This window comes from Aquarana catesbeiana, linkage group LG01, assembly GCF_042186555.1.
Source record: "Aquarana catesbeiana isolate 2022-GZ linkage group LG01, ASM4218655v1, whole genome shotgun sequence".
Lineage (NCBI taxonomy): Eukaryota > Metazoa > Chordata > Amphibia > Anura > Ranidae > Aquarana > Aquarana catesbeiana.
Genome location: NC_133324.1, coordinates 836,589,986 through 836,615,021, shown reverse-complemented (window position 1 = coordinate 836,615,021; position 25,036 = coordinate 836,589,986). Strand labels below are relative to the sequence as shown.

Sequence of the window (25,036 nt, the reverse complement as noted above, 5' to 3'; positions counted from 1 at the left end):
TTAGCACCATCCATCTTTCCCTCAACTCTGACCAGTTTCCTAGTCCCGACTGCTGAAAAACATCCCCACAGCATGATGCTGCCACCATGTTTCACTGTGGGGATGGTATTCTTTGAGTGATGTATTGGATTTGCGCCAGACATAGCATTTTCTTTGATGGCCAAAAGTTAAATTTTAGTCTCACCAGACCAGAGCACCTTCCTCCATACATTTTGGGAGTCTCCCACATGCCTTTTCCCAAACTCAAAACATGCCATTTTGTTTGTTGCTGAAAGTAATGGCTTTCTTCTGGCCACTCTGCCATAAAGCACAACTCTATAGAGTGTACGGCTTATTGTCGTCCTATGTACAGATACTGCAGTTTCTGCTGTGGAACTCTGCAGCTCCTCCAGGGTTACCTTAGGTCTCTGTGCTGCGTCTCTGATTAATGCCCTCCTTGCCCGGTCCGTGAGTTCTGGTGTGCGGCCGTCTCTTTGTTGTGCCATGTTCTTTCCATTTGGTTATGATAGATTTGATGGTGCTCCTAGAGATCATCAAAGATTTGGATATTTTTTTTATAACCTAACCCTGACTTGTACTTCTCAACATTGTCCCTTACTTGTTTGGAGAGTTCCTTGGTCTTCATGGCTGTGTTTGGTTAGTGGTGCCTCTTGCTTAGGTGTTGCAGCCTCTGGGGCCTTTCAAAAAGGTGTGTATATGTAATGACAGATCATGTGACACTTAGATTTCGCACAGGTGGACATCATTTCACTAATTATGTGACTTCTGAAGGTAATTGGTTGCACCAGAGCCTTTTATGGGCTTCATAACAAAGGGGGTGAATACATACGCACATGCCAATTATCAGTTTTTTATTTCTGAAAATTTGTTTTATGTATATGTTTTTCTAATTTTACTTTAGACTATTGTGTTCTGATTCATCACATATAATTCAGATTAAAAAAAACATTGAACTAAAGGCTGTAATGTAACAAAATAGGTAAAAGGCCGGGGGGAATACTTTTTGCAAGGCACTGTTAATATGTGTACACTATACAATAATCCAGTAATGTTTATAATTGGGTAATTTTTTAATTAATTTTTTGATTGCACATGCACTTTCGATTATTGGAATCAAGGCATATACTTGTTTTATTGCACATGCACTTTTTGCACTTTTGTGAATTTGCATTATTTCACTGATTGAATTTTAATTATGGACCTGATTGATTTATTGATTATGGGATTATTGCTTGCTTATTATTTGAGTTAGTGCCACATTTATATGTTCAATACATATAGAAAATGATTGTAGTCACTGCACTATGTGTCCTATTCACACTACAATGCAGCCCAGAGCTACGGTGCAGTGATCTGCTATAAAATGCAGACATCCTACATTTTATTGCCGTTTCCCAGGCTGGATCGCATGTTAATGTACAGTAGAGCAGCACATCATGATTTTATACAGTGACAAGAATTGTGACTTTTGAACGCTTCAAATAAAGTCTGTACAAAGGAAAAAAAAAAAAAAAAAAAAAGGGAGCTGTGTTAAATGCTGTAACATGAACCACACACTGCTCCCTACCGCTGGTCTCACTGCAGCCACAACGGACAGCTGCTGCACACTAAACTGCTGGGGTTTAGTGTGCAGCAGCTGTCTGTTGCTATGTGAATGGGTTCTAAGTGCTGCCAAGTGGTATCCACATCAGCCAGAGGAAGCTTTGTACTTCGTCACAAAACACAAAGCTTCTTGTGAATAGCTTATCAGCAGTCTGACTTACTTTTCCCCTGGGAGCGGGATGGGAAGTTTTTGTCCTGCTGCCGAACAGTACAGTGTACTTTAGCTAGCTGATGCTACATACAGCATGCGGACACATCTGTTAGTGAAGGGAAAAGTTTGTTTGGGCAAACTAACTATTTAAAGTCAGTCAACATGGAGCTAGGCTTTTACACCACTGCTCAAAAAAAGTAGCAGTTGTAAACTGTGAGATGTATAATTAGCCTAAAGCTGAACTAGAGAGAAAATAAATTCTCTTGCACTGCAAGGGTTAAATGCTCATGTTTGCCTAAGGTACCTGTAACAAGCACTTTTACTAACCTAACCCCTCACTGCCTGGCAGACTGAACGCAAACTTTTTCCCTTATGCTCTCCAGTCCCTCGCTGTCCTCATGTACAATGCAGGACTATTGGACCCATGTTGTACTTGATGTCACAGTTCCTGTGTCCACCATAGAATAAGAGAAGATCCTAGTCTTACAATGTGACCAGAGCCTAAAAACTGGGGATTGGATAAGTAAAAGTTCTTGTATAGAGTACCTTAGGCATAAACAAGCCTTTAACCCTTGCAGTACAGGTGAGAAGCCAAACTGCAAGGGAAACCTTTTTCATTGGAGTTCAACTTTAAAGTGGCTTATAACCCTTACATACCAGTGAAGTGACTAGCCTCAGGTGATACACAGATGGAAAAAAAATAAATCCTCCTACATAAGTTGTACCTGTTTATCTGCAACCCTTTCACATTAGCTCAAAGTGCAGAATTGATGCAGTTCGTCTGAGCTTTCAGAAAGTGGGGGGCTAAAGTCACAAACTGCACAGCTCAAAAGCAGAGAGACCCCCCCCCCACCACCACCACCACCACACACACACACACACACACACACACACACACAGGAAATGTGTTACCTCTTGGAGTTGGAAACCTGTCAGAAGTGACTCATGCAGAAAAAACAGGCAGCAGAGATAACACTTTGGATTGAGACAAGTACACATACTGAAGAATATGCTTTGTTCATAGTTCATGTCAGAGGTTTACAACCATATTAAGACATTAAAAGGAATGTGAATTGTATTTGCATTTACTATATGAAGTATCTTGTACAGTAGTGGGGAAAATAGGAAAACCTGCATATAAATATTTATCTTTTGCAAACAGGTGATGATGAAAGCTGAACCAACCCCCCTTCTAAGACTAGTTAATTATATGAATAAAGGTGGCAACCAAAAGCTGTGGTTATGACATGTAGTCACTGAAGAACTTGCTGCTACATTACAGCTCACCTAATTCTCTTATGCTCTGTCAAGTCTCCTTCGCTGACCAACATGGCAGACAACAATCTCAAGGTGGAGTTGGCTGACTTGGACAGATTGTTCTTCATCCCCAGAAGCCAGCGGACCAGTAGTTTTATGGCTTGTACCTACAGTCGTAAATAAAATACAAATAAGATATGTCCAATATTATTAGATATAATAAAGAACAACATGTACAGAATATTAGAGAAGGGGGGAAAAAAAAAAAAAAAAAAAGGATTGACATGAGACAGATTTTTTTCTTTTTAAATGGTGATAAAACCAGTGTATAAATCATACCTTAGCCAAAACTTCTGGTGAAACTTCTTCATCTGGGGACCAGAGTTTGCCATTTTTGTCTCCAGTTGACTACAGAGGAAAACAAATTGAACTCATTCGAACTCAATGAACTGCTAAATTAAAGATGAACACAATATTGTGAGTCTCACCCGATCATTCATTAGAAGATCTTTCACAATAAAATTTGCCACCACGGACTTCATTGGAGAAGCAAACTGATCAGGAGCCAGCATGGAAATGTGACCCAGTGATACTAGAGGAGTTACTAGCTGTTCAGGAACATCTGCATTAAGACTTCGGCTGAGAGGCTAAAGAAAAGATAATATATTAGGCTCATAAACTATAATAAAATTGTGCAAAATATAACAGCAGAACAGAAATCTTATCTACATAGGAAACTACTGTTTATATAGCAAGCTTATTCAACAAACACTTAATACACAAGGGAAATGTATAAAAATTGGAGCAGACAGAATTTTAAACAGCTGTGCAAAAGTAACCAATCAGCTTCTAGATTTCATTTTCAAAGCTTTAAGTGGTTGTAACTTTAAAAAAAAAAAAAAAAAAAAAAAATCTTGCTTTAAAGCATTATAAATACCACAGTGCTATTGCAGTGTCATTTGTCCATTTCTATGTTCAAAATACAGTTGTGCTCATAAGTTTACATACTCTGGCAGAATTTATGATTTCTTGCAATTTGTCAGAATATGAATAACACCACAAACTTTTCTTTCACTCATGGTTAGTGTTTGGCTGAAGCCATTTATTATCACTCAACTGTGTTTACTCTTTAACCGCTTGCCGACCGCGCTATAGCTGAATGACAGCTACAGCGCGGCTCGATAACTCTGGGAGGGCGTACATTGACATCCTCCCAGAATCGCGCTCCCGCGCACCCCTGGGAATATCCGTGACTGCCGGGTCCACGGGACCAGGCACATCACGGTAAATGGCCGCTGATATCGACCGTTTACCACATGATCACACCGTCAAATGACGGTGCGATCACTTGTAAACAAACCAGCATCACGTCCGGTTCCCGATCGGTACAGTGTGAGTGTAGAGGGAAGAGATCAGATGCAGCAGCGCTGTGGGCTGGATGTGTATATCGCACAGCGCTGACATGTGACAACTCCAGCACTCATCCATCCATCCATAGCAATACTCAGCAATACTCATCCAGCCATCCTCAGCAATACTCATCCAGCCATCCTCAGCAATACTCATCCAGCCATCCTCAGCAATACTCATCCAGCCATCCTCAGCAATACTCATCCAGCCATCCTCAGCAATACTCATCCAGCCATCCTCAGCAATACTCATCCAGCCATCCTCAGCAATACTCATCCAGCCATCCTCAGCAATACTCATCCAGCCATCCTCAGCAATACTCATCCAGCCATCCTCAGCAATACTCATCCAGCCATCCTCAGCAATACTCATCCAGCCATCCTCAGCAATACTCATCCAGCCATCCTCAGCAATACTCATCCAGCCATCCTCAGCAATACTCATCCAGCCATCCTCAGCAATACTCATCCAGCCATCCTCAGCAATACTCATCCAGCCATCCTCAGCAATACTCATCCAGCCATCCTCAGCAATACTCATCCAGCCATCCTCAGCAATACTCATCCAGCCATCCTCAGCAATACTCATCCATCCATCCTCAGCAATACTCATCCATCCATCCTCAGCAATACTCATCCATCCATCCTCAGCAATACTCATCCATCCATCCTCAGCAATACTCATCCATCCATCCTCAGCAATACTCATCCATCCATCCTCAGCAATACTCATCCATCCATCCTCAGCAATACTCATCCATCCATCCTCAGCAATACTCATCCATCCATCCTCAGCAATACTCATCCATCCATCCTCAGCAATACCCATCCATCCATCCTCAGCAATACCCATCCATCCATCCTCAGCAATATCCATCCATCCATCCTCAGCAATACCCATCCATCCATCCTCAGCAACACCCATCCATCCATCCTCAGCAACACCCATCCATCCATCCTCAGCAATACTCAGCCGTACCCAACCATACCCAGCCGCACCCAGTAGGGGTGTTGAATAATATCGTAGCATCAATGCATCGTGATTCGGGTGTCCACGATGCGGCATTGATGCTACGACTGGCATATTCGACTGGTGGGTGACGTCATCCTGAGTTGCCCCGCCCCTCCTGGGAAAAGCGCCCCCATCATACTCTACAAGTTTTAAAATAAATGTGTCTTAATGAATCCCCGCTTATAATACAATAAAGTGCCCCACTGTTCAAGTGTACATGCCTTTTAAAAAGTATGTAGCGATATGAAGCATATTTCAGACTGTTCCTCGGCGCTCATGTGACTGCCCGGCACACAGTTCTCCTCTCACCATCTAACAGCTACAGCGGGCAGGGCTGAGAATCCTCCACTGATGTCTGCAGAGATGAGAGCAGCAAGTGGCCAGCCGGGTCTGAGTTACATGTGAGCCGAGGAACAGTCTGAAATATGCGGTATTTAAATAGCTACATATTTTTTAAAAGGTATTTACAGTGGGGCACTTAATGTACAATAAGCGGGGATTTGATAAGGCACAGTTAGTTTAACACGAGTAAGCAGAGTACATAGAAGTGTACTCTGCTTACAACTTGTACTGACCGTTTGGAAGAGTTTGGAAGAGTTCAGCTCCGTCTTCCCCGTTAACACATTCCACTATGTTAACTCTTACAGTGCTGGAATGTGCAACAGGGAAGAGCTGAACTCAGCACTGAACTATCTGTGAAGTTCACTGTATTCTGTTTGTCAGCACCAGATTCCATCACTTCTGTCCTCCCGGCAGCAGTGTGTTTTTCTACTATGTGAATGCCTGTACCCTGAGTGCCAGTGTCACTGATCCAACCATCCCTCTGCCTCTGGAGGAAAATTTTGTTTTTCTGACTGCTTGAATCTTCGGATAAAAAGTTTTTAACTATGCATGCAATCATGATGCATCGCGGAATCTAATTAAATCATGGACAGTATAATCGTAATCGAATCGCGAGACCATTGAAGACACGCACCCCCTAGTACCCAGCCGTACTCGGCCATACCCAGGCATACTCATCCATGCCACTACAGTGCCTCACAGAAATGTAATAGGTAGTCAAATTAGATTTGAAACTTATGCCCCTGGTGCTCCCTGCATGCTGGGACTATCTATGTGGCCAGGCTGTGTAAAAGTGTCCCACATGTGGTATCGCTGTACTCAGGAGGAGTAGTAGAATCTATTTTGGGGTGTAATTTTTGGTATGTACATTGCCATGTGTTAGAAATATTGTATAAGTGGACAACTTTGTGTGGGAAAAAAAAAAAAAAAAAGTTTTCATTTTCTTTACACATTTTCCAAAAACTTGTAGAAAAAAAATGACATGTTCAAAAGACTCATTATGCCTCAGATTATACATTGGGTTGTTTTCTTTCCAAAATGGGGTCATTTTTGGGGCGTTTCCACTGTCCTGGTGCTCCAGGGCCTTCAAAAGTAAGAGGTAGTGAAGACATTATATGTGTAATTTATGCTTCAAGAACGCCTGATGGTGCGCCCTGCATGTTGGGCCTCTGTATGTGGCCACGCTGTGTAAAAGTCTCACACATGTGGTATCGCCGTACTCAAGAGGAGTATCAGAATGTGCTTTGGGGTGTAATTAGCGCTATGCATATGCTGTGTGTGAGAAATAACCTGCTAATAAAAATTGTGGGGAAAGAAAAAAAATCTTGATTTTTGCGAAGAATTGTGGGAAAAATTACAACTTCAAAAAACTCACCATGCCTCCTACTAAATACCTTGGAATGTCTACTTTCCAAAAAGGGGTCATTTCGGGGTGGTGGTTGTACTTCCCTGGCTTGTTAGCCTCGGTTCACACTGGGACGACTTGTCAGGCGACCTAGGTCGCCTGACAAGTAGCGTCCCGTTCAGTACAATGGAACCGTTTTAAGGGGAGCGACGCAAGTCGCTCCGACTTAGAAAAAGGTTCCTGTACGACTTCGGGGGCGACTTGCATAGCCTTCTATACAGAAGTCGTTTTGCAAGTCGCCCGGGCAGTCGTGTGCAGGTCGCCTCGGTGAGGCGACCTGCAAGTCGTGCCGCCTCTGGTGTGAACCGAGGCTAAGGGTCTCAAGAAATGATAGGTCGTCAGTACTTCAGGTGTGATGAATTTTCAGAGATTGGCACCATAGCTTGTGGACTCTAACTTTCACAAAAGCAAAAAGAATTGTCAAAGGATCTGCGGGAAAAGGTAGTTGAACTGTATAAAACAGGAAATGGATATAAAAAGATATCCAGCAGCAGAGGGCAGCAGGGACAGCAAAGAGGGAAAAAAAAAAAAAAAAAAACAACCTACAGCACGCCAGGCCCCCTCTTCAAAGATGGCGCCGGATCAGAAGCAGCATGGACAGACCGCACAGTCATCTCGCAGCCCGGCCTCCCCTCACTCAGCCTCACCAAATGCCTCTGCCATCCCACAGGACACCCAGATGCCAGATCCATTCTCTTCCCAGTCCCAGGAGGAGCTGACAACGACGCACAGAGGTGTGCTTCCCCAGTTCTCTCCTACTACAGTGTCCCAGGGAGAGGGTTCAGAATATGCAGGGTCCCCGGCCTCCTCTATGGACAGACATATGGCAATGGCTCTGAGCCAGCGAGTTGCCACGATATGCATTACTAAACTCCTACCCCTTTACCCCTGACATGGTCATAAAAGATAAAGAAGTGAGGTATGTTATGGTGGTTGGGAGAATCAACGAACAGGTCATTATTTTAGTCTCCTATTATGCTCCAAACGGGGGACAGGTAAAGTTCTTTGAAACCATGCTAGCGACACTAATCCCACATGCAAAAGGTCAGACCATAGTAGGTGGAGACAGTAATGTACCCATGGACCAAGCCCTGGATAGGTCTAATCCATATAAATCAGTTTTGAAACGCACTCCGAAACAGGGCTGTAAACTGGCTAGGCTGTTACACTCTTAGGGCTCTTTCACACTGGGGCGGGGGGCTGCGTTGGCGGTAAAGCGCCGCTATTGTATTTTTTTTTTTTTTTACTTTTTGCTATAATAAATATTCCCCAATTTTTTTTTTTTTTTAAAAACAAAATACCTCCATCAGTTTAGGCCAATGTGTATTCTTCTACATATTTTGGATTAAAAAAAAAAAAAAAAAAAAAAAAAAAGAGAGATTTATGGCATTTTTATTTTTACAAGTAATGGCGGTGATCTGCGATTTTCAGCGGTATTGCGGCAGTAAGATCGGACACTTGACACGTTTTTGGGACCATTGACATTTATGAGTGATCAGTGCTATAAATATGCACCGATTTCTGCATTAAATGTCACTGGTAGGGTTAACACTAGGGGACGATCAAGTGATTAACTGTGTTCCCTCACTGTGTTCTAACTGTGTGGGGATGGGACTAAGAGATGACAGATTGTTGTTCCTACTTTGTAGGAACAACGATCCGTCTCCTCTTCTCTGACAGCACAAGGATTTGTGCGTTTATACACACAAATCCCAATGCTGGCTTTTGTGCACGCACATCGGGGGCATGCGTGCCCTCTGGTGGCGCTCCTGGGCAAAGCCGTATATATACACGGGATTTCGCCCAGGAGAGCCATTCTGTCGCAGTATATCTGCGTGAGCCGGTCGGGAACTGGTTAAAGTGTACTTTCACTTTTGCATTCAAACTGGAGCTACTTTATATAGCTGTATGTTCCCTACCAAGCTTTAACCTTCTTAACCACTTGAGCCCCGGAAGGATTTAACCCCCCTTCCTGACCAGAGCACTTGTTGCTATTTGGCACTACGCTACGTTTACTAGTAAGTAATTGTGCAGTCATGCAATGCTGTACCCAAACAAAATTTGCGTCCTTTTTACCCCACAAATAGAGCTTTATTTTGGTGCCATTTCATCACCTCTGGGATTTTTATTTTTTGCAATATATATATATATATATATATATATTTATATTATATATATATTTATATTATATATATATTTATATTATATATATATATATATATATATATATATATATATATATATATATATATATACACACATATACACACACATATACATATACACACACATACATACACACACTAAATTTTAGTCATACATTTAGGCCAAAATGTATTCAGCCACGTCTTGGGTAAAAAAAAATTCAATAAAAGTATATTTATTGTTTGCGCAAAAGTTATAGCTTCTACACACTAGGGTACATTTACTGGAATTTACGCAGCTTTTAGTTTAATGACTGCCCATCTCATTTCTTGAGGTGCAGGGCAGTACAAAACCCCTCTAAATAACCCATTTTTGGAAAGTAGACACCCCAAGGAATTTGCTGAGAGGCATGTTGAGCCCATTGAATATTTAATTTTTTTGTCACAAGTGATTGAAAAATGACCAAAAAAAACCACGCCCTCAGGATTTCTAAGGGCGTAAATTTTTTATTTCGCTCCTCACTACCCATTACAGTTTCGGAGGCCACGAAATGCCAAGATAACACAACCCCCCCCCCCCAATACCCAATTTTTGAAAGTTGTGCTATCTTGACATTTCAAGGCCTCCGAAACTAGTGATGAGTAAGATCACCATTTTACGCCCTTAGAAAGCCTGAAGGCGGTGATTGTTTTTTTTAGGGTCCTGTACGCAGCTAGGCTCCCAAATAGTCTCAAACATGTGGTACCCCTGTACTCAGGAGAAGGCAGCAGAATGTATTTTGGGGCATGATTTCCCAATATACCCATGCTATGTATGAGCAATATATCATTTAGTGACAACATTGTGTAAAAAATAAAAAATTGGCAATTTTCCCGAAACTTGTGGCAAAATATAAAATATTCCATGGACTCAACATGCCTCTCAGCAAAAAGCTTGAGGTGTCTACTTTCCAAAAAGGGGAACCGTCCTGGCATTTTATGCCCAACATTAGAAGCTTATGCCACACATCACCCACTCTTCTAACAACTTGAACCACCAAGTCCTTTCTGACACTTTGTTCACATGAAAATATATTTATTTTTTGAGAAAATTACTTTGAACCCCCAATCATTATATATTTTTTTAAAGCAGAGGCCCTACCGATTAAAATGGTGGGCGTTGCAATTTTTTTTTTCTCAAAGTATTTGCGCATCGATTTTTCAAACGCAATTTTTTGGGGAAAAAAACACTCATTGCACAAAAACACTATATTGCCCAAATGTTTGGTGACACATAAAAGATGATCTTATGCCGAGTACATAACATGCACAACATGCTTTAAAATAATGCACACCCATGTAGCGGCGACCAACTATATACATTTTTAAAAGCCTTTGCAGATTACTTTAGATTTACAGGAGGAGGTCTACTGCTAGAATTACTGCCCTCGATCTGACGTTTGCAGTGACACCTCACATACACATGGTGCAATTGCTGTTTACATACGACACGAGGCGTTCACCTTTGCACGCGTGCATGTGGAGACAGGGGTGCTTTAATTTTATTTATTAAGTGTTCTTGCATAGCAAGACCACTTACTGTTATCTCACATATATATTATTCTTATTATTATAGCCAAATTTACCACCCTAACTCCTCCCACAGTTTTTACACTACATAGACAAGTAATATACCGAAACGTGCGGATTGTTCCCGAATGGTGTGCTATTACTTTGTGGAACGTTTCGCCGAATGGTTCACGAAATATCGTCGTTTTTGCGGCGAAATTGGTCCCATAGGAATGAATGGGGAAACTAGAGTGGGAGATGACAAAAGCTGAAAAATCAGAACATGATTTCTAAACTGCCGCCACTCCCTCATTTTCAAGCCCACCTACACAAATCTTATATCAAAACGTTCAGCTATCCCTGCTGCCACTAATCATGTCCACGGCTAAGCCATAGTCCTGATAGTTTTCACAATATGACCATTTGTTTGCAACTCACGCCGTCCATTGACATTCATTGAAACTACACTCTAGCCCCCTCCAAATTTGAAGGGCAATTTCTAAACTGCGACCGTGCCTTCATTTTTAATATTTCAGAGACATACTATACATCAAAATCTAGGTCTGGGTCTTGTGATTCTCACAATATAAAGATCTTCGCTGTAGGATGTATAGTTTTTAAAATACGGCCATTTGTTTAGAGGTCATTTCAGGAAATTTTAGCCATTAATCAGAGTGTACTGTTAGTGTTTGTTTTGTTGCCATGGTTACCAAAGCTTCTGTTATACACAGGGGGGAGGTGGCTGGAGCATCTCAGCTGATTACAGAGCCCGGGGGAGGGGACAGACACACCATGTACTGATTTATAATAGAGGAATATGATGGGGCAGTTTTGATGGGGTAATTCTGATGGGGCAGTTTTGATGAAGCAGTATTTGGGAAGCATAAACAGGGCATGAGCGTTGCTAGGAAACAGTGGTTGTAAACACAAGATGCTGAGACACTCCAAATGCATGTGACTTCATCTGCTAGACTTGATAATGCTTGTAGACTCCTCCCACAGTTTTCACACTACAGAGACAAATAATATACCGAAACGAGCGGATTGTTCCCGATTGGTGTGTTATTACTTTGTGGAATGTTTTGCCGAATGGTCCACGAAATGACGTTTTTGCGGCGAAATTGGTCCCATAGGAATGAATGGCGAAATGTTCAAAACTAGAGTGGGAAGTGACAAAAGCTGACAACCCCATGATCAGCCAAAACATTATGACCGCCCCATGTAAAAAAAAATATATTTTTGAAAAAAAAAAAAAATTTTTGAAAAAAGTAAAAAAATAATTTTTGAAAAGAAAAAATATTTTTGAAAAAAAAAATACTTTAAAAAAAATAATAATTTCGAAAAAAAAATTATTTTTGAAATAAAAAAAAATTCATTTTTGAAAAAAAAAATTACCTTTGAAAAAAAAAATTACTTTTGAAAAAAAAAATCATTTTTGAAGAAAAAAAAATCATTTTTGATTAAAAAAAAATCATTTTTGAAAAAAAAAATTACTTTTGAAAAAAATGTTCAGCTCTTTCAGCGAATGATGGAACTTTTTTACTACTATTTATACTTTTTAAAATATTAAGCTTTTTAACACTTTTCACAGTTACTCAAGCCACTCCACCCCACCCAGTTACTCCGCCCACTCCAGTTGTAGAGGCAAGAACACTTTCACAATTTCCCCAGAAATTGTACCTTTTCAAGTTTTTCTTATTCATTTTGCTTTTTATTTTATTTTTACACTGTCCCTTAATTTTTATTGTTATCACAGGGAATGTAAATATCCCCTGTGATAGCAATATGTAGTGACAGGTAATTTTTTGAAAAAAATTGGGGTCTATTAGACCCTAGATTTCTCCTGAGCCCTTAAAGCATCTGACCACACCAAGATCGGTGTGATAACATGCTTTCCCAATGGTACTGTTTATATTAGGTGAAACCAAAGTCATGAAATGCTCGTAGCTTTCGGCCATAGAGATGATTGGAGCTATTCTAGTCTCCCATCAGCTCTATGGTCAGCTGGCAGAACACCCGGCTGCATTCTTTGGTTCCCCGGTGAACGTTCCCTCCCTGGCCATCTAACATCTTTCAAAACCCTGTGTAAGTGTGCCCTAGGACTGTGCCATGCTTTACCCTATGCTAATACTCAACTAGTGTATGGTAGCGACGGAAACAGTCACCGATGCAAAGACCAGGTTGGTCAGGACAGGAGGGACAATAATAGCGGCTATCATACCTGTATCTGCGTTTGCCTCTCATGCAGCCGGCTCACTGCATTTGCATTGGGAAGTTGGGCCACAACACCGCCTGAAAACAGATAGGCTGTGATGATCTCTACCTGGAATTTTAGGAAGGATCCAGTTCGTCCTGACACTTTGTATAGCACATAAGCATTCAGCAGAGCCAATTGAAATAAGCATACACTTTTTTATACCAGCGTCTGGCCTTACGGGCAAGTATGACGCCATCGCCTGGTCGTTGAAGTCCACCCCTCCCATTTTAAGGTTGTATTCGTGGACACAGAGGGGCTTCTCAACACCAGTCGCCGTTGGAATTTGGACTGTCGTATCTGCGTGAATGGAGGACAGAACTTAGACATTCCGCTGCAAGCAATTTATTACACATCAAGCAGGCCCTCTCCCCCCCATCTAAGTTGGGATGCTACAAGCTGTTGGGGGAAGCCCCGGCAATTAGATCGCACGGTGCCACGTGCACCAATTCCAGAATAAAAAAGGCGACTAAAAAGTGGCACGCTTGTGTAATAATTGTACAAGTGGTACCCCTTTCCAAATAAGGGCGACACCAAGTCCCAAACATTCTGACTGCTGCTCCCTATGTATTCTGGGCAGTTGGGAGGCTCCAAGCTGCTATCTTTGCCAAAAAAAAAAAAAAAAAAAAAAACTATGTATAGCCTGTGGTCCTGTCACAGACCTTATACATCTTGACCCTGTATCTGGCACGCTTGCTGGGAAGATACTGTCAGAAAACGTAATCAGGGACTCATCAACGCAGACAACTTGATCGGGAATAAACAAGGCTGCAAACTGCTGGTTGAAGTGGTTTATGAGGGTCCGAATTTGGTGGAGCTGATCGTATTCAGGGTCACCCCCGAGGACGACAGAGTTCATGGTCATTGAAATGCATGAACTGCAAGATTTGCTTGCATCTAGTCCTAGTCATGGAAGCAGAGAACACGGGCATATGGGGAATTGGGTCAGTGGACCAATATGACTACAACTAACTTTTTAGTTATGCTCATGAGGATGGATATGCCCAGAAAGGTCTTAAAGGAACAGATCTACATTTCCAGTCAAATTCTCTGGCAAGGGTCAAATTTGGGTTTGCAGCAATAAATTGCTTTGGTCCACAACAGATCTGTACAGATCATCAGTGAAAGACAGCTCGTAAAAGTCAAGGGTAGTAAAACCCGCTGTTTCCACCTGAATTTCCATTTGGCCAGTGAATGGAAGCACGGGCACTGAAGAAGTGGTGAACTGCCAACCAGGATTAGCAAACGCAGCAGGAAGGATACTATGGGCTCTACGAGCCTGTCTTTGAATTCTTGGTGGCTGCGGCACACCAGCTTGAACTGCACTTATGGGACTCGCAACATTACCAAGTGTTACTGCAGTGCTGGTTTGTCTATGACCAGGACATACTAGGCCGCTGGTACTTTCCAGTTTACCAGAGGGTTGAGCGGCACTAGTACTGGCTCTCTGCTCTATAAAAGAAGCCTGCGGTTATTGCACCTCAGTAACAGAAGAACGGGGTCGGGTACGCCTGACCTTAGCGGGGACCACTACTCGGTCGTCAGAGCGCTGCTGCTCTCTATGGGTTTGTATACTGAGCCCGAATCTGACAGTGAGGCTTCCCCTTCGCTCTCATCAGTCATGCTCAGCAACGTGTAGGCCTCTTCACTAGTGTACCTCTGTTTGGACACTAAATTTATAGGTACAGCTATTGCAACTCACAGGTAAAAAAGTTGCAAAAAAAATTAACTGTTAACACTAGCAGGGAACAGGCATGACTGCTAATGCTGCAGTTTTGTGTGGTATGTTTTGTAAGTGACAGTGATCTATTGATACTGCACTTGGGTTGGCTGCCCAGAGAGGCTAAACGCAGATGCTGCCAGGTGGCTGGGCTGATCCTGCTTAACGCTACATTTTTGGGAACACAAAACTAATATTAGAAACACTACTATAGATCTGATCAAAGATATTGATCTATATAAACACTATTCTAGTAAAGGAGGTGTATGATGTGTGCGTGTGTGTTATGCGCTACTCGCAAACAAAGGGTTAAAAAATTTGAAGCTGTTTGGGATTGAAGCTGACACATGATGCTAACTAGCTAACCCGTGATACTAATACAGTGATCAGAAAAAAAGATCTGTACACTATACTAATGCCACAGTGACAGAGTGAAAGGGTTAACTGGGGGGGTGAGCAAGCGGTTAAACCTTTATTAGGGACTATATGGCGGGTACTCTAAACCTGACTAGCGCTAACTGCCTAACGCTGTTTAGAGTCACAAGTGACACAGTGATCAGAAGAGAGATCTGTACACTAAACTAATGACACTTTGACAGGGGGTGAAAGGGTTAACTAGGGGGTGATCAGCCTTTACTAGGGGTACCCTAAACCTACCTGAGCCTACTAACTGCCCTAACGCTGATTAGTGTCACAAGTGACACCAGTACAGTGATCAGTGAAAAATCTGAAAACTGCACTTGGTGGCACTGCCGGGGGGGTGGGGGGGGTGAAAAGTATGCCTACATGTACTTGTACTTGTGTCAGTGCAGTGCTTGGTGATCTCACAGTAGATGTCTTCTCCTCTTGCACTGGAACTGAAAAGAGCACCACGAGAGGCAGCGACATCACTTCCTCTGCCTGTCTTTACATTACACAGGCAGAGGACAGTCTGCCATTCGCCAGAACCAATCAGCAGGTTCAGGCCAGAAAACATTGGCCTGAACCTGAAGACTGATCGGTTCTTTACCGAAACCGATCGCTGCGTGGATGGTGGGTGCAAGCGCGACATACACCTTTGGCGGTTTGCACAGGAGAGCCAACCTGCTGCAGAATAAGCCTGGTCGACAACATATTAAAGTGGTTTTAAAGACCCAAGGTTTTTTTTACTTTCATGCAATCTATGCATGAAGGTAAAAAAAAAACCTTGTGTGCAGCACCCCCTCCCCCAAATACTCACCTGAGCTCTCTCTCGATCCAGTGATGTGCACAAGAGCAGAGTTTCTCCCAGGTCCCTCATTCCTCACTGGCTGGGACATAAGCAGGAGCTGTTGGCTGCTACTGTCACTCACAGCCAGCGAACCAATGAGGAGAGAGGCTGGGGCAGGTCGTGGCTGTGTCTCTTATGGAAACAGAGTGGGGCTCAGGAGCAACATGCACCAGTGCCCCGATAACAAGTAGCTTGCCAGCGGGACACTGGCTGAGAAGCACTGGAGGGTGATCCAAAAAGAGGAGGATCTTGGCAGCCCTGTGCAAAACAAACTGCACAGAGCAGGCAAGTATGACATGTTTGTGATAAAAAAAAAAAAAAAAAAAAAAAAAGAAAATGAACCTTTGATATCACTTTAAAGATCTACCTAGCTTCCCCTTCTAAGTAATGTCAAGGAGAGAACTGGGGAGTAATATTTAACAAGTGGATGTACACCCAATTCATGAAAATTTGACCTGGGCACATCCGTAGTGTTTACTTATCTCTCTCCAAAGCCCTAAGTCCTGTGTCTGTCTGCTGCTGGGTTCTTCTGTTATCAGCATAACTTCTGACAAGCTCTCCAGCAACCGAGATAAAAGAAGCCTGAAATTTGTGTCAGGGATGTGCATAGAAATAGATTAGCAGACAGCTGGTATATTCACAGTACAGCTCTGTACATTTCTTCCTCTGCCTATATGGAGAGGGGGGGGGTGTGCGCCTTTCCTCCCATCAGCTGTCACACATTGTATGCCAAGAATCCACACCCAGTGGTGGAACAGGAAGAGAAAACGCTAACATGATGTGCACTTTCTAAACAGTCTAGAAAGTTTAAGACAGCAGATATGCATGTAAAACTTATGTAGACTTGTTACCCTGAGGCTGTTCACTTCACTGGGTATATGTGAGGGTTTACATCCACTTTAACCTTATCTGTATTACACTAGCAGCTCTTCATTATCAGCTAAAGATCGCAAGGTCTGGGTGGCGTATTATGTTAGGGCTCATTAACACATGTGGTGACTGGTGTATTTTTTTTTCCGCACTGGTCAAGAGTTTTTCATTTGCCCCCTTCAAACCGCAATGCTGGTGTAAGGTTTGGTGCACAGCAGAAAAATGCAAACCTGCAACATTTTTCCACAGCGCAGTGGATGGCACCGCATGTCAACACACTGCTATAGAAACATGAAGGAAGTGTCACTTCAAAGAAAAGTAGTGCGATTCACTGAAGCATGCATTGCAAGACCTCACACTAACCTCTACTGCACAATAAAACTCTGCTCGTTACTGTGCGGGCCAGTGTAAATAAGTTCTAAAGTATTTTAGCTTGGTCTGTCCCCACTTTGAAATTGCTCAGAACAGCCTGCACGTCATGTATAAATCTGCTCCAAACATTCAACTGGAAAGATATATATATATTTTTTAAAATAACTTCTAGGCATGCTGTGTTAATGAGAACACAAACATAGTGGGGGTCACTCATATTTGACGGCAAAAGTGGAGCTACACATTAAATCAGACAGCATTTTTTTTAAATTCTATAAAAATACACCTAATAGCAGCCATAATGGGAGGAGTACGCCACTCAAATTATTTAATATCCGAACACCACAAAGTATGTATCCTACAACATAAGTTTATTATGCATTTTCAGAAAATGAGGGGAAAAAAAAAAAAAAAAACAACACACTCCACAAGCCTGAGACGCAACAGTGCACTACAAACCATTCAAGACATGAAAATAATGTAAATTACCTCAAATATCTGGGCCAGTTGCACTTCTTTATTGGAGAAGATAGCGTGGATACAATGTATGGCCTGCTTAGCTTGATGCGGTGTACCCCTCTTGGCCTTCTGATGCAAAACTGGAATAAGTGCCCTATAAAATTACAGATTTGGCATAGGTATTACAAATCATCAAGCATTCTAAAACCAATAAAAAAAAAATTGTATTTATGCGCTACGATCTAGTTTCTTTTTACGAACATCTTGTTATGTGCTAGTAATTCAATAAGCTCTAAGATCATTTACAAGAAGCTGGGTGTGTGCTTCCAAATCTCATCTTGAGCTATTGAGCTCTGTAAACAAGTTTTTTGACAACAGGTGGTTACACTAAAAAACATGTTTAAAGAAGCCGAGAGCCCCACCTGCTGGCATGGAATGTTCATAACTTCCAAGTTATACTGCTGCCTGCAGGAGACGTGGACAAAGTTCAAAACTGTAGACCACCCCAGGATGATCTCTCACTACCAGCATACCTCAGTTTTGTAGCAAAGAAGTATGGATAGCATCAAAACCCAGAGGGGTGGGACCTTTAATGGACTTGAAGAAAAGGGTTTTAAATAGTACAAAAATCTAATCGTTTTTTCTCTTCTATTGAGAGACATTGAAGTTTTTAACCTTCAGTTTGTTGAAAGACAGGAGTTGGGACAAAAAAAAAAAAAAAAAAACACTGCAAAAAATTATAGGCCCAAGAAAACAGAACCAGGGGCTGCCAGCACCTCACAGCTGCCTGAAGTACCTTAAGTCCAAAGTCGGCACTAGATTGGGTTGCAACATCCAAGAACTTCAAGAATGTATAACCAAGATTTGAGATTTGTAGCTATGCAAATCTGTGAAACAGTTGCTTGATTGAAAATGGTTATTAAAGCCAACGACCATGGAAAGTAGGATGACAAAATCAGTGCTTGAAACAGAAGGCCCTCATTATTTGATGGAGCCCAAAGAGAGTTTGCTATGAGTCTAAGTCAATGTACCACATCCACCTCCACCTGAAAATTTGCCTAGACCAGCATTTGGCCTTGAATACCAATCAGACTGAAGAAAGGAAAGGATGCATCCCACAGACTACTTCTCAGAAGGAAACACTCATCCTGATCAGATTTCTCATCCATCTACTAGTCAAGCAGTATATCTGCAACAAAGGGAAGATGCTCAGAAGGGAAGGCTAAGAGGCTTGCTTGTGATCAGTTATCTTTGGCCTCGAACAGGACTAAACACCTGCCCATAAAAATTCTTCCCTGGACAAGTAGGAAGAGGGCTGTTCAGGCAAAGGACCATCAGAGTACCTAGAGGAAGGCAGGGAGTCATACTTGGGTCAATTGACCAAACATAGGGTACCTGTAGGGCCATGTGGATAGAAACTAAAACCCCACACCCTTGCCAGAAGCCATGTACTGAGTGTGGCCATATAGGAAAATGGTGAAGCCTTTTGCTCCGTCACTATAGGCTGCTGAACCCAGGCGGGCATCCATTGATTGCTGTACTGTGGGAGCTTGGGAACTGCTGGACTTAGACTGACAGCACACCAAAGGGGGGGGGAAAAAAAAAAAAAAAGAGAGGAGGCGCAGAAGCAACTGATTTGACGGACTTGAACCACACCACCAGATAAAGAATGCTAAATTTAAAATTGTTGTGGTGTCCATTCTATGGCTGTAACACATTGTTTAAAGTGTCACAGCCTGGCCCTTCCATAGCGTCGGCATAGAGTCCCCAACACTTTGGGACAGAATTTAAGGGAGCAAACCTTGCACTGAGAGAGGTCTTCACAAAGCTGGGCAAGGTGTAAAAGATTAGAACCCATTCTGGCTTCGCCCTCCAAGAAGGGCATACACCTGATAGGGCTCTGCTGCAGGCAAACCATGACCCTGGACCTGTATAGCAACATGTGGCTAATTCACAACTCCTACAGAAGAGGTAAGCTTATCTAAGAGTTTAGAGCCCTATCATATAGATGTGGTCTCTGCAACTTTTTTTTGCAAGTGTACAATACCCTGAAGGTAGATGCATATAACCAATAAGTACTAAAAATTCAGTGTCCTATATTGTACATCTAAGAAGAAATCTAAGGAAAAAAAAAAGAAAACACGAGATGGGTTTTAAAAAACAGCCATACTTGTGAAGCAGCATGGCTGAGGTGTATCAGCCAAAACATAACCAGACTGAATTACTAAGGGCTCATTTACACTTGCTTCGGCTTCAACAAGGCTTCAGACACGCTTTGTTAAAGCTCTCTGAATGCTAGTCAAAGCTGTCACTAAATAAAATGGTTAGCTTACAGTCCTGTTTACATCTGCTTTTGCTTCACTTCAATAATTATACCCCATGAAGCTTCAGCGGTGCTCCAAAGCATTTTGAAAGCCTCCATAGAAGTCTATGGCAAAGTTATCTTGAAGCCTCATCGAAGCACCAATCAAAAGCAAGGTGTAAAGAGGACTGTAAGCTAACCATTTTATTTAGTGACAGGAGCTTTGACTGGCGTTCAGAGCGCTTTAACAAAGCGTGTCCGAAGCCATATTTTAAAGCAAGTGTAAACTAGCCCTTAGATGTGTTGGAAGGAAAAAAAAGAGGAATGACTGAACCGTGCACAATGGACTGTGCTACCATTATATCAAAGTTATTTATTTTTTTTAAATACATGAATATATTTTTGGGCTATCACGCTAAAACAACTAAATTCAGCTTGGTGAAGGCGCACAACATGCCTTTAAAACAATACTATAAACCACAAGTGGTGTAAATCTATAACATAAGTGATTAGTAAAGAAGTAGTAATAAAGAAAAACCGTTACAGTTTCTCCTTTTCTTAATTTTTAGTGTTATTAAAGATTATGTGCCCCCCTTTTTTTTTATTGGACTTTATTCAATAAATCGCTTATATTATATATTGACACTATATGCGCCTTAGGTCTGATTTGTAGAATTATTTTCTTTAAAAAGTGCTGTAGACCTGGATGTCAAGGCTGTGTCTCAAAAAGAACCCAATTCCCTTTGCACTAACCCATCTGATATAAAAATGCCAAATGAAGTCTTACGATCGTATCTGTGGTAAATCGATTTCAATTCTGTGCCCAGTATTGCGAAATATCTGGATTGCTGCCTCTGCCACTTTGTCGTCATCCATGCGAAGGCACTGAAGTAATGATTCATAGGTCTCTGAAGAGTGGAATGCAGTCGGGTGGGTAAAGGACAATACCTAAGCATCAGATTATCACACAGAATTAGTGTATTTGTCGCTACCTCACGCGCTAGACAAGAATTAACAGCAAGTGATCGATTTTATAAATAAAATCACACATTAAGATAATGCAATAAAATAGTAAAATCTGAGAACTATTTTATTGACATGGGAAACCTAACCCCACTGAAAAGAAAATTAGGATTTTTGCATTACCTGTAAAATCCTGTTCTTGGAGTACATCACAGGGCACAGCACACTTCATAACTACTTGGATTATGCCATTGCCTTAGGTGGATGGAGACTGGCCAACAAAAGCAGGAATTCCCAGCCCAGGCATAAACCCTCACAGCTCAGCAAAGCCGCAGTTTCATAGCAAGCATCGAAAAAACAGAGGGAGAGCACGGTGTCCCATTATGTACTCCAAAAAAAGGATTTTACAGGTAAACCATCTTGCCTGAGGTGATTGCAGCCATATTAGTGCACTTGTGACAAGCAATTGAGTACTGTCCGTGATCCTTTTTTTTTTTTTTTTTTATTTGCACCAACATACAATTTTTCCAGGACAAGCTTTCGGGGTAAGTCTCCTCCTTCAAGGTCTGAGCAGTACCAATTTCACAAAAGTTTTGGCAGAATGTTAAGACAGACCATCTCTGAGGGGGAAAAAAAAAAAAAAAAAAAAAGACAAAACACACACAAATGGTAATAAAACTAGCATTAACTTCTGAGATAAGACAGAGGGAGCTATAGACTGGGGGTGTGGTGGATGACCAGTAGTTATATTTGACACAAAAGAGAACTATCAGGTAAACCAAAAATCCAAACAACTTAGTCGTACATCAAATAACACTTCATATTAATGACTAATTGGAACGCCCCAAAGCACTGAACAAGAGGGGTGGGCAATAGAAACAAAATCAACAAGTCCAAAAACAATAATAGGGGAGAACCCCACTACATAGGCCATTGCAAGACCTTTCACCAAAACCTGGGGTCCACAGAGGCGTGAACACCTACCTGGAATAGAATTATTAAGTTCTGGTTCACGCTGACGCGATTTTGAATGCGTTTAAAAACACATGGTGTCGCATGACAAGTGAAACAATTTTCTATGAAGGCTGTTCATGTATATATGCAGTGCGAATGTGTGCAGTTTAAAAAAAAAAAAAAGGGTCTTCTGCGTCTTTAGAGTGGTGCATTGTGATTTTGACCTTCATGGACTAGAATGTAAGTCGCATGTCAAACGCTTATCTGTTCAAAGATAAGGCGATTCCAGTATATTTTCTGCAAGTCTTTGCTGTGTTCCTGACAAGAGAGACACCAGGGCATAAAAAATGCATAAATTCGTTCTGGACATGCACCTTAAAATGACACTAGAAAACTCATTCAAATTGGACAGCATCAGTGTGAATCCAGCCTAAATGTGCGAAGAGAAGACCAGGTAGAAGCCAAACAGCAGAAGCAAACAGGAAGCACTGACACTCCTGGTGGAATGGGCCTTGACTGGGAAAAGTGTAACCTTGCCCTCAATACCACAGGCCTGAGAAATAAGCTGACAATTCCACCTAAAAATAGTAGATTGGAAGGAAACTTGACCTTGTGACGATCTTTGGGTACACCCAAAGAGGGACTGGAAGCTGTAGGCATCAGATGAATTCAAAACAGCTTGATCACCAAAAAGAGTGATCACCAAAGAGTGAAGCTGCTTCTCCCGAAGGTGTTAAGAATTAAGAAAAAAAAAACAAAAAAAAAAACAAACAACGCCACAATGTACAAATTGACACGGAAAAAAAACAAAAACAAACACTTTAGGTAAAAAGAGGACTGAGGTCTTACCACCACCTTATCCTGGTGAAGAACCAGGAAAAGTTCCTTGCAGCAAAGCACCGCAAACACTCATTCCCTGCCAACAGTAATGCAACCAAAATGACAAGGTTGTGTAAGAAGCAGCAAGGGATTCTCTAGGAAAGGTTCAAAAGAAGATCAAATTAAGGTACCATGGGAACAAAGGGGATGCACAACCAGCACAATCTGTGAGGCACCCTGTACAAAAGGTTTGAATGAGTCTTAACAACAGAACGGCCAATGCGAAGGGCGAAGATCTGCCCATTGGTACGTCTAAGTGGTGGTAAATGCAGAAGGTTTTTTATCTTAATGAATTCTAAGCATTAAGGTAAAAAGCCTTGTGTGTGCAGCAGCCCCCTCAGCCCACCCCTACTTACCTGAGACCTCTCTCTACCCAGCGACGTTGTAGGACTGTCTCGGCTGCACGAGACTCCCCCCTCATTGGCGGAGACAGCAGCACTGTGCCATTGGCTCCCGCTGCTGTCAAAGTCAGGCAGCCAATGAGAAGAGAAAGGGGGTGGGGCCGGACCACAGCTCCGTGTCTGAATGGATACACGGAGCTGCAGCTCGGCTCGGGTGCCCCCATAGCAAGCTGCCTGCTAAGGGGGGGGCACTCGTCAGGAGCCTAGTAGTGCCAGAGAGGGACCCAAGAGGAGGATCCAGTCTGCCCTGTGCAAATCCACTGCACAGAGAAGGTAACATGTTTGTAAAAAAAAAAAAAAAAAAAAAACACTTTACAATCATTTTAAGGTCTGAGAATCTACACACTAGCCCGGAAAAAGGACAAAATGCACCTCACGATGAAACTTAGAGCCTCACACAGGTGAAATAAGCCTTCCATGTATGAAGGTACACCTTCCTGGAATATGATTTTCTTACTTTGAGAAAAGTAGGAATTAAAGAGTCAGAAACACCACTATCCCTCAGAACTCTGGCTTCAAAAGCCATGTCAGCAAAGCTAAAGACTTAAAAGCAGTCTGTCAAGAGATTTATGGTGTCTGCCATACCATGTTCCTTTTTGGCCAAGCATATACAATCAAAATCACTGACAAGCCCTCTATACTGCGCAACAGGCAAAGAAGCAGCTGCAGTGAAGGGAAAGCATACCTATTCCAAGTAGTTATCAGGGCATCCAATAGAAATGCCTGAGGATCCCTGGTCCTGGACACAGACCTGTCCAGTATGTTGTTGAATCTACACACCAAGAGAGCCACATCTGAGCTCCCCAACCACAAATAAAAATGCTATCACCCCTGGGTGAAAAGTCCATTCCCCTCAAATTGAGCTGCTAGCGGCTGAGAATGTCTGCCTGCCTGCCAACTATCCACACTGGGAATATGCACAGCAGACAGGGCCAGAAGTTCTGCCAATGACGAGATCAGTTCCACGTCTTAAGCAGCACGACTTTGTGGGTAGTAGATATATGTGTAGCAGATGCCCTGCAAATCCTGCGCCGCCGCAATGTACACAGGCTCTGCAGCCAGGAGAGCGCACCTGTTAGATCTGGGATTATTCCCCCTTCCCTTTTCTCTTCACTGACACTAACCTTGGTAACATGAGTGGCGCTCGCACAGACATCCGCCCGCTCTCTGCTCACTCCCCCTGTGCTCCTATTGGCAAGAGGAAAAGCCAAGCACAGGAGTCAATCTGAGGGACTGAAAAGCTGCAGGAGCAGCTGCAATGGATTCTGGGACATGTAGTCCCCATAGGCTTTTATGAGGACATGAACTACAAAGTCCAGCATGCTCTGGGAGCAGAGGGTCAGAGACTCCATTTTAAATTTCCCGAGGAGAATTGAGACAGCACAGGGCAGAGAAAGAAATCACGAGAGAGAGAGAGAGAGAGAGAGAGAGAGAGAGAGAGAGAGAGAGAGAGAGAGAGAGAGAGAGAGAGAGAGAGAGAGAGAGAGAGAGAGAGAGAGAGAGAGAGAGAGACTGACCCTCAGGTGATTTAGGCCTCTGCCACCAGTCGGGACATCCAGCCTAAAAGGGGGGTACCAGGTGTACATCCAGGCGCACCTGCACAGATGATGAAGTGTTCCAGTGTGAGGTGACCAGTCGGGTTAACAGGAGAGCCTGCTGTTCCAGGACGTTCGTTTGGGCCTTGACTGCAGGGCTAGGTGAGAGGGCTTTTGCCCATTTGCAGGAAACAGGGACACTGCACCA

At 42.5% G+C, this 25,036-nt stretch overlaps 1 protein-coding gene across 4 annotated transcripts in view; it reads right to left on the bottom strand.

Moving 5' to 3' along the window:
* PDS5A (PDS5 cohesin associated factor A) overlaps positions 1–25,036 on the bottom strand; it is a 165,950-nt gene that overhangs the window by 29,461 nt on the left and 111,453 nt on the right. For all 4 annotated transcript variants that reach the window (XM_073608602.1, XM_073608623.1, XM_073608617.1 and 1 more), the window contains 5 exons: positions 20,884–21,044; positions 17,825–17,948; positions 3,499–3,657; positions 3,350–3,418; positions 3,041–3,177 (listed from right to left, as the gene is read on the bottom strand). In XM_073608602.1, the coding sequence (XP_073464703.1) occupies positions 3,041–3,177; positions 3,350–3,418; positions 3,499–3,657; positions 17,825–17,948; positions 20,884–21,044 (650 nt within the window). The remainder of the gene's footprint in view (positions 1–3,040; positions 3,178–3,349; positions 3,419–3,498; positions 3,658–17,824; positions 17,949–20,883; positions 21,045–25,036) is intronic.